At 35.0% G+C, this 10,869-nt stretch overlaps 1 protein-coding gene and 1 pseudogene across 2 annotated transcripts; one reads left to right on the top strand and one right to left on the bottom strand.

Annotated features, from left to right (window-relative positions):
- Positions 1-1,135: 1,135 nt before the first annotated feature.
- Positions 1,136-3,380, bottom strand: LOC143578457 (small ribosomal subunit protein uS13z/uS13y/uS13x). The gene is made up of 4 exons (XM_077062038.1): positions 3,264-3,380; positions 3,027-3,187; positions 2,185-2,373; positions 1,136-1,413 (listed from the first exon to the last, which is right to left on the bottom strand). Exons 1-4 carry the CDS (start codon positions 3,264-3,266, stop codon positions 1,308-1,310), a joined length of 459 nt encoding a protein of 152 aa, XP_076918153.1. The 5' UTR covers positions 3,267-3,380; the 3' UTR covers positions 1,136-1,307.
- A 3,198-nt stretch (positions 3,381-6,578) lies between these two features.
- Positions 6,579-10,156, top strand: LOC143578456 (RAN GTPase-activating protein 1-like; annotated as a pseudogene). Its single transcript, XR_013143263.1, has 2 exons — positions 6,579-7,474; positions 9,412-10,156. The product of XR_013143263.1 is annotated as an RAN GTPase-activating protein 1-like (transcript).
- The last annotated feature ends 713 nt before the right edge of the window (positions 10,157-10,869 follow it).

The raw sequence follows: 10,869 nt of genomic DNA, 5'->3' as shown, positions 1-10,869 counted from the left end.
TTTAAAATAAGGGTAGTTGTCATATGGTTCAACTTTGATAAAAATGATTATTATTTCACTTCAAATGTCACGCTAAGTTTTGAAAACGTACGCCCAAAGTGATGACAAAGTTGATATAGACGTTTTAAAGTTGAAATAGATATAGTTTGACGTCTGGTAACTTCGCACAAATGCTTAGTTCATGATTGCAATTACTTGTTTAAATTGTTTATTGGTCTGATTTCGTGGTCGAATTTTAAATATCCGTAGGGGTCAAATCAGTGAGCTTGTCTAGACTAAGTATTGGTCTAGTTTTAAATCGAGTTTTTTTTTCCACTAGTTGATCTTGACGTTCCAATTTCGGTTAACCACATATATTGAGCTCAATGTTCGGTTATACCTTAAAATATTGTTTTTGGTTTCTATCTACTACACCAAATTTGTTTGGTACAATACTTTATACATATTCAACACCTTATGCATGGTTAAGAGATGAAAATGGGCCAGGTGGTTTAAATAAATCTAATCTACACTTGTTTCTAAAATCACGTCTTATATCCGGTTCCATCCTATCTGATACTCAATACTCATTACCCAATGAGACATATGACTACAAGGTATATACCAATTTAAAATCTTATGTGGTTAAAAATTGCATGTTGAAATGTATAGTACCATGAAACCCGAGCGTAAACTCAACCACATTTGTAACATTAACATGGTTTTATCCGTTTAGCGTAAAGTGTTTGGGGTAATCAAACGACTAACATCTATATGTGTCATCGAGCTAGATTCAATACTCGTATCTGTCACTAGTATTTGAGGCTTTATGGTTTCTCGTCTAAAGTTATTTTGCTACTTCTATGTGTAGTTTACGACTGTCAAATCTTTAAAATAGATTGCATTTTTTACTCACTTTTCTCAGTTCTAAAGTCCGCATAAAAGCCACGACAATGATATCAAAACAAATCCTGTAAAATTTAATATTTTTTGTATGATAAGGAAAAAAAATACAATTATGATAAACCATGAACGTCACTTTATAAAAAAAAAATTTAACCCAATGCAAATACATGAACGTTGCTTCAATAAGAATACTTAACATGTGTTCCATAAAACAGAATTTTCAACAGGCGTAACTAAATTCACGTTACTATAAACCAAAACCAAAATATCATAAAACAGAATTCTCAACAAGCACAAAACTTATAATATAATAATCCGAAAATATGCAATTTCTCATAATTAAACCACCCTACATCAACACCAAAAGCAAGTACAAACATAACAAAACAGATACCCCGCTTTTAAAAAAGAACCAAAACATCTTAACGCTTCTTGGACACACCAACGGTCTTACCCCTACGACCAGTAGTCTTGGTGTGCTGTCCTCGTACTCGAAGACCCCAGTAATGACGAAGACCACGGTGGTTCCTGTCATCAAAACAAAAAATATATATAAACTTTGAGAAACTTTTAAACAGATTTATCTTTGAATCTAGCCAAGCTTAAGCCCGAACTCAACCTTATATAAGAGCCAGCTTAAAGAACAAGGCACAAGTTCGAGTCCAGGCTTATCAAGACTATTGTATCTAAACATATAAGCATAATTATTTTTATATAAATACAGAAAAAATAATAAAAATAGATGGCGTGTTAATATAAAACTGTAATTACAAACACATCAAATCTTCATCAAATCAAATTCGGGTCATTTGGGTAATTAAATTGGGTTATTGAAATTCGAATACAAATCACAAAAAAAATAAAATTAAATAAACTATACCGGAGAAAAAACAATAATAAAAAAATACAGAAAAGTTCAAAAAAAATCTCAATAAGATTCTTAATAATATTTTGACTAGGCTAGCCTATTTTGTGTGTGCGTTTGTGTGTGTATATATATATATAACAATTTGTATAATACAATAGCACATTATAAATATAAAATAAAAATTTACTATACGAAAAATGCTAACTATAAGTATATTAAATTTAGTTATATGTATATGTATATAAATATATTGAAAATTTAAACAATTAACTAATATGTAGTCAAATTAGAGTTCGATCAAGCTTCAAAAAAAGAGTTTTAAACAAGCCGAGCTAAAGCTTAGCAACCTATGGCTCGGCTCATTCACACACACGCAGTGTAGTTTCCAGATGTTTTGAAACATTTTATAAAGAACTGAAATTAATATGAACCTGATTTTCTTCAATCTCTCGAGATCGTCCCTGAGCTTCATGTCAAGAGCGTTGGATGTGACTTGAGAGTACTTGCCATCCTTGTAATCCTTCTTTCTGTTAAGAAACCAGTCCGGGATTTTAAACTGTCGAGGATTTGCAACAATTGTCATGAGGTTATCAATTTCAGCGCTTGAAAGTTCTCCTGCCCTGTTTATTCAAGTTCATATAAGAAACATTAAGCAAAGGGTAAATATTTAGTTCTAAAAATAACATATAGGGCTATTAAACTGTTAAGAAAAACTTATATGAACACAAATATTCAAAGGCATTATAGTTCCTTGACAATTAATTTATATTCATCTATCGAGTAAATTTCTAATGTACGCTTAACATATTACCTAAAAGCTGAATGACAAAGATTGAAGCTTTAAACAAAAAAGTTATTAACATAAAGCTATTGACTTCATAAAATGTGTTGGCCGATATTTTTCTAAACTTAACCTTGAATCATTTCATACAATGATAAAAAATAAAGATCAAATATTCAGTTCTAGCAATAACATATATGGCTTTTAAACAATTAAACAAAACTTATGTTAACACAAAAATTCATCAAAACTCTGCTAGCCTGATGATACTATATAAATTAAACTTCTAATACAATTTCTTAACATATAACAAGCAAAAATTAAATGTTTTTTCTAGTTCCTTGGCAAGTTGTCCATGTTCATTAAGATTCTTCTGCTAGCCCAATGACATTAAATTTTGATTAAATTTCTCATATAATTGCTTAACATATAATAAGCTAAAAGTTGTATGACAATTGAATCATATCATATGTGAAAAAAAGTAGTTAATACCTCTTGTTCATATCAACATCTGCTTTTTTGCAGACGATGTTGGCGAAACGACGGCCAATACCTTTGATGGAGGTCATGGCGAACATGATCTTCTGCTTTCCATCAACATTCGTGTTCTGGACACGAAGAATATGCTGAAAGTCTTCATTTGCTACCAAACTCTGTAAATTGCAACACCTTCACATTATAACTCTTTACAAATACTACGAAATCGGAAGGATTTGGAGATAGATTTACCATGGCTGCTGCTGCTGCTGCGATTTGATTTCAGTTTGTTCTTCAAGCGGCTGCTGCTGCAAAATGCCCAAAATATATCACAGCTCCGTGAAACCAAACCCTAGCTGAAGCTGGATAATTGTGGGTTATATGGTTAAAGGTATCTTTGTTCATAGATGGGCTGGGCCAGATTTTAGGCCCGGAAGACAATTGGGGGCCTGCCTGCAGTGCACTTCTGTATGATGAATTGATAGAGAGTATCAATATTATTTATTTTAAATAATTTAAATATTCAATTGCATAAATTTTATTTTTACAATTTATAAGGACTATACATAAATTATTATATTTGTATTAATTTTAATCTCTATAAATACTAGTATTCTATTTGATATTTATCTCAATGAATAGAAATTCTATGTTTTATCTTTGTCAAATTTCCTCTTTGTTGTTATAAGCCTATTGGATGTAACTACGAGGCCATTGGTTTTACAACTCATAAATTACAGGTAATTTTATTGTTTCAACAGAAAAGAAAGAAGCTACGTTGAAAGAGATTCCAATATTACTTGATAGAAGTTAAATTGCAAGTCAGATGTTGGATAACCTAAATAACTCAAAACATTCATATTCTAAGGGCAAGGGCAGTGGGGGTGGGGGCGTGATCCAGGTGGCTGCCTAGGTGGCTCGCACACACCACTACACCACACAAGTGAACCGGGGCGCGGACGGCCCAAGTGGTCCGGACCACGGGGCTTGAACAAGCCTTTGAGCATGGGGTGGATTAAATACTTGGGGGTGGATCAATCAAGCCCCACTACACCCTTTGGGGCTTGATCCAGCCATGTCATCACCTACGTGTCGGGTTTTGAGTGGATCACTTGGGGCTCAACCAAGCCCCATTACCCTTAGTCTAAGAGTAAGAGTTCATAAGAAAGTTACATTGTGTACATTATACAAACTCTTCAAAAGAAAGACGTTGCCAAAGAGAAATACTAAATAGAGAATTCGGTCTAACTGACGTATTTAGGTAATAAATGAGAAGTTAAAATATATCTAAACAGATATTAACCAATAAATGACACACAAGAACCAAAATACGCTCACTTAAAAGTCATATGACTTAACACTCCATGCCAAAAGAAAATGATGCTTCACTCTAAAAACCAAAACTTGTAATTTTTGTTTTATGGCCAACATATTTCAATCCACTTGTAGCCAATGTCTAGCCAAGTCAAACTATACGCCCAAATAGACCAAGGCAAAGGAAACGAACCCAACCCCATACAAACACCCCTTAGATATTAAAATCTCTCTAGTTTGCCTATGTTATACTTGCTTGAGTTTTATCTATTATGAACCCAAAGAAAGCTCACCGCCTTCATCTCTTCCACCACATCAATTAGCCTAATTACCATACCACCCTCTCGTGAACCACCATGTTAGCCTTACACGAAATCCAAATACTAACCAATGTTATTTGATAAAACGCCTTGGCCTTTTTGATTTTTCCTTGAAAGCATATAGAAATTATACAACTTAAGAAGATCCTGAATGGCGGAAACTCTCCACCAACACAAAATAACATGCCATACATCTTGGGCTGGCCCGCACGAAACAAAAATATGTTCCATTGTTTCTTCAAAATCCTCACAAAGAGCAAACGAGACCGAGGGGCAGCAATATTTTGAGCCACCCGAGTTGGAAGACGATCTAGTTCCGCCCTCCACGCCACTAGATTAACCTTGTTACTTGGCAAACTCTTGGACTAACTCACAAATGTTCAAAAGAAATATTTTCATATTATTATAAAATAAAATTAAACATTGCAATATATTTTCATATACATTATTACATGCAAATTAACGTTTCCAAACAATCTCATACTCTCACGTCCATAACCGTCACGAAAAAAAAGTAGATAACCGACCACCGGACGTTCATTCACCGGCGGTTATTCTCCGTCAACGTCAACACAGGTACGATATACGTTCTTTCGATTTACGATTCTACGTTTTCACTATTGAAATCGCATCTATCAAATCATTTGTGTGTTAATCGTGTTCGTACATTGACGTTGGGATTTAGATCTTCGTCTACCTCATTATTCTCACATTATTATTTTTATTATTATTATCTTCCCGGATTTCATATAAACGCAACGATCTTGTAATGTTGAGTTTATTTAATTTCAAATTGGAATATTATTTCATATTGATTGACTGTCTGGCCTTGTATTCATGTTCCTTGGTTTGAAATTGATTGAATTTAACAGTTTACTTTTTTGCAAGAGCTAAACAATTTAATGACAATATAGTGATATTAGTGCGTAGGCCAACTTTCTAGTGAAGTGTTCGATAGGAAGTTCGTTTATATGAGCACAGAGCACATGTCTTGTTCGTTTAACTATTGTGTTGATCGTTTGTTTGGTTAAAATTAAGCGAACAGACATGAACATTGAATATGCTCCTGTCGGTCCATTTGAAGATCTAGGTGTGCATGGGTTCGGTTATGCCGTTTTGGACTCAAACCCGACCAAAAACCAAATATTTGGTTTTTAGCTTTTTAATAAACCGTTTGGTTTTTGTTTGTCGCATCGCAATGTGTTCAGATTGGGCTTAAAATTCTATGGCCGAACAAAATTGATTCACTAAAATTGTCTTATTATTATTTTATGAATCTCTTATAAGGTGGCCTTAATTTTACTTCCTTATGACTTTTCCACGTAAGTCAATAAGTTACAATATTGTAAGTTTTTGGCTTATACACTCACAAACATTCCCGATAACAAACAAGCTTATAACTTTTTCCAATATTTTTATAATTTGGTGAAAATACCTAAATAAGTAGCATTCAAAAATAAAAATTGTAATTCACAAACTCAATGACAAAAATCGGTTTTTTCGGTTTATACGCGTTTGGTTTGGTTATAAAAGTTGGTTCGTTTTTGCAGGTTCAGTTCAGTTTTTTAGGCTGTTTGGTACAAGCAAAACCAAAATGAACCAAATTTTCGATTTTGAAAAAACATAAAACCAAGTCGTCAGTTTGTGTTGGGTTAGGTTCAGTTTTTTCAGTTTATACGGGTTCGGTTCGTTATGTCAATTCAGCTTTCACGCATTCGATTTAGTTTTTCGGTTTTTGGTACATGCAAAACCAAACCGAACCTAATATTCAGTGTTTAAAAAAACATTAAACCAAATCGTCAGTTTTAGGTTCAGTTACTTAAGTTATTTAAGTTACGATTCAATTATTTCGGTTTCATGCACAAACTAGCTAAAGTGATGCTTAAAACTTAAACTCACCACTAAAACATGATCTTTCAAAACTTGTATTTGCAGGATTGTTTAATACAGACATGGATTCGGTTAAGCTCTGCCCCCCGGGCCACAGCAAGAGGCAAATACTCGTGGACCGCATTGTAAGAAACCTCACAACACCATCCATATTAACAAGAAAATACGGGCTTTTAAGCAAAGAAGAAGCAGAAGATGATGCTAAACAAATCGAATCCGCCGCATTTGCAGCCGCAACCCAACAATTTGAAAAAGAGCCAGATACCGATGGCGGGTCAGCGATTCAAGTCTATGCCAAAGAATCCAGCAAACTCATGGTCGAATTCATCAAAGCCGGGCCCAAACATAAAGAAGACCGAGACACAATAACAGAGCTGACCACATTTGACAACGAACACGTGTTAGACATCTCTGGAGGCCGTCAGGCCTTCATAGATGCCGAAGAAGCTAAAGAGTTGCTAAAACCATTAAAAGAGCCCGAAAACAAGTTTACTAAAATCCGTTTTAGTAACAGAAGTTTCGGGCTCCCTGCAGCCCATGTGGCTGCATCGGTTTTGTCAATGGTCAAAGACCAGTTGACCGAGGTTGACTTATCGGATATTGTTTCGAGGCGGCCCGAGCCAGAGGCGGTTCAGGTTATGAAGATGTTTTCAACAGCACTTGAGGGTAGTAATTTGAGTTATTTAAATTTGTCTAATAATGCTTTGGGTGAAAAGGGGGTTAGGGCATTAGGGGGCTTTTGAATTCTAAAGGGAGTCTTGTTGAGTTGTATTTTATGAATGCGGGAATATCGCAAGAGGCTGCGAAGGCGGTATGCGAGTTGATTCCTTCGACTAGTAAACTTAAGATTCTTCATTTTCATCATAACATGACAGGAGATGAAGGCGCGGTTGCTATTGCGCAACTCGTTAAAGGGTCTCCAAATCTAGAGGATTTCAGGTAAAATTTTCATTTTCTTTAAGGCGATATGTTAATTCTTTTTAAAAATCCTAATCTAGAGGGTTTCGGGTAAAACTTTAACTTGTTTTAGAATTCATAACGCGATATCCAAAAGATGTCACAGCCCCCGACCCCTATACCCCGGGAGGGAAGCCGTGAACATTGATTGGTGGTATCGGTATTTATTAAATTATTTTGCAGCGGAAAATTTCATCAGAACCGTAGTTAGGAAAAATGATCATAGTTATAAAAACACCATGATTATTATTATGATAAATCGAAAATTTAATCCCTTTTTATACAAACATAAGTTTTATAGGGTTAAACCCTAATTTACAAAACACTTTCTTTATTCTGGTGACAAGCCACTTATTTAAGCTGGAAGCCCGCAGGCATCATTCATTTGTCTCTAACAAGTCACCTGAAACATGTTTAAAATATTTGATCAGCAAGAAATACTGGTGAATACATTCATTTGTAAATGACACATTTTTACAGTTACAGCATTAAGATGTTTTTACATCTGCCTGCTTACAAATTACCGAAAGGTACTTGTCACTCGACCGTATCTATGACTGTGGTCATATTACTTATTGGCTAACACTTGTCCAATAAGTAACGTGTAATAGCCTAGTAGGCAAGCCTTGTATACAAAACCCCACAATACCAGTAGTAACCATCCCGTAAATCTGCAGATACTTAATCACTGTAATGTATTTAAAATACTTTAAAAATATATTTGAAAACATTTAGACCATTTGCGATGAGTTTTATAAGTTTTGAAATCCTCATGACAATGGCGGAAAAATAGTTGTCTCACGTAAATGTGAGTGGTATAAAAATTCGAATGTCTCACCTTGCAAGTTTATATATTAAAGAACACCTCCTGGTATTAAGCACCTAGGATAAACACAATGTAGTATCTCTAGATTAGTATAAAACCAATAATCATAACGATAATCACGAGAGTAGAAACTTTACACGATGACACAATGTCATACCTTAACAGGGAGAGCTTCGGATTCGTGTATATCTCTTTCGATCGGATATCATTACGACACTCGGGTATCGTTATCTTATACTTATATGTGTGTGTATTCAGAGAGAAAAGAGATTTGAGCGAATTCTGAATGTCCCGTCACCTTTCTATCTATAGCAAGTTTCGGACCGCGATGGCCATTAATAGAAAGCCATCGCGTATCGCGAAGAAGTATGTAGCTATGATGAGTCAGCCCTAGGCCTGCGACGTGGCACGCTGCGTGTCCTCTGCGTAACCTCCACGTCGCGGTACGCGATGGGTAATCTGAACCTGTCGCGTATCGCGATGGAAGGATTTTATTTTATTTTATTTTTCTTTGCGAAGTGCAAAGTGCGCCATCAAAGCGCCACATTGCGCCCATCGCACTTCGCCCGTGCGCGTTCGGGTGCTTCGCACCCTCCGCTAGGACCACTGGATGTGATATGTCTTATAAGAACATTAACATAGAAATTTCCTTTCTTATAAAGAGCTCTCTAGTTTTATAATCTAGCGATGTGGGACAAGATACTTACACTCCTATTTATACTAAGGTGGAAGTCTCTCCTTTCCTTTCCTCCACCAATGTGGGATGGAATTTTCCATATTCCGTTTCCTTACTTCTCATTTTATTTAATTTTTGGTTTGTTATAAAAGATCTTTAAACAAAGAGGTTAATGTAATAATAATAATATAAAAACCCAACATACTTTCTTAAAAACACGAAAAAGTATCTAACACAAGCACCCTTAAAAAAGTACTTTGTCGTGTTTTTAATTTGCATGTTTAGCGACTTTAATAGACGAAAACTGGGTTAGGAGACTTTTTCACTAAAATAAGAAAGAACATTGTTTTGTTTTCTATGATATTAACCCTTTAAAAATGTTCTAAACATATAACAAATTTTATCTGTTAATTTCAGGTGTTCCTCATCAAGGATTGGGTCAGTAGGGGGTGTTGCACTAGCCGAAGCACTTAACACATGCACCCTTTTGAAAAAACTCGACTTACGTGACAACATGTTCGGACCAAAACCAGGCGTCACGTTAAGTCAAACGCGCCACACAAACCTAACCAAAATCTACCTAAGTTACTTAAATTTAGAAAACGAGGGAACCATAGCCCTTGCAAACGCCCTAAAACAAACCGATTCTATGCTTGAAATAATTGAAATGGCGGGAAACAACATTACTTAGAAGCCGCAGCCAAAGCTTTAGCCGATTGTTTAATCTCAAACAAACATTCTCTAACGCGGATAAACTTATCTGAAAGTGAATTAAAAGACGCGGGTGCAATGATGATTGCTAATGCACTTGGAGACGGATTTGGGGAGTTGTGTGTGGTTGATTTGAGCGCCAATGGGGTTGAGACAGGTGGCGCCGTGGCATTGGCTAAAGCGGTTGTGGGTAAACCGGGGTTTAGGTTGTTAAATATTAATGGTAACTTTTTGTCTTATGATAGTGTTGAGGTTGTTAAAGGGATCTTTAAGGATTTTCCTCGTATGCTTGGACCACTTGATCAGAACGATCCCCGTGGTCACGAGCTTGATGAGCTTCAGTCGAAGCTTAAGGATCTTGAAATGAAGCGAAAAGATTAAGGTTTGTGTTGTCAAATGAATTTTAAGGAGATTCGAAACGAGTCAGATCAGGTCGGGTAAGTATAATGAGTTGACTCAAATAATTCGTAAATAACCCATATATGCATAATAAGACTATGAAGATATTGTTTAAATAAGGGTTTATAAGTGAAACAATTGGAGTGCTAATGTAGTTTATGTAAGGGTTAGGATAAAGTATTTGTTTGTTTGTTTGTATTTTCATTTCTTTATTGTACTACTTTCTGAATTGTTTTAGAATTAGTAAGATAATGGTGTTTATATTATTTCACTGTTTATAGTACTTCTATCATAAACCAAACGATAAGTGATCGACGATTGAATTTGTCGGTTTCAGTCTTGTGCGGTTGGATTTATCGGTTTCAAGAATGTGGACCGAGTTATGCACCCCTTCAAATAAATAGTTTAGAATTGAATTTGATAGGCAAATTTTGAAACACCTTAGTGTAAAACTCCCATCTATTTTGGAAGGGCTATTACTACTAACATAAAATAATATTTTTTAATTAAAGTTGTTTTAATAGTAAAAAATTAGTAGATGTATTTTATGAAGGATAAAAACATATTTCAGATAATGAACTTCAAATCAGTTTTAAAAATATAAAAATTAACAAATATTACAAAAATAAATATAAAGATAATTAATCTACGTATTTGGAGTTTTGGACTTTCCATTCGAATACCTGAACCCAATTACAACCTACGGGCCTGACTAAAAAGGGCCAGGGATTTTTGGGCTGGATGATTCTCTTTTTTTGTGGGTCT

Source organism: Bidens hawaiensis, unplaced genomic scaffold (genome assembly GCF_021521415.1).
Source record: "Bidens hawaiensis isolate Kalapana, Puna unplaced genomic scaffold, B.hawaiensis_p1.1 tig00029273_1, whole genome shotgun sequence".
In the NCBI taxonomy this organism is placed as follows: Eukaryota; Viridiplantae; Streptophyta; class Magnoliopsida; order Asterales; family Asteraceae; genus Bidens; species Bidens hawaiensis.
The sequence above is the reverse complement of the archived record's forward strand: the minus strand, read 5'-3'. Positions and strand labels throughout refer to the sequence as shown.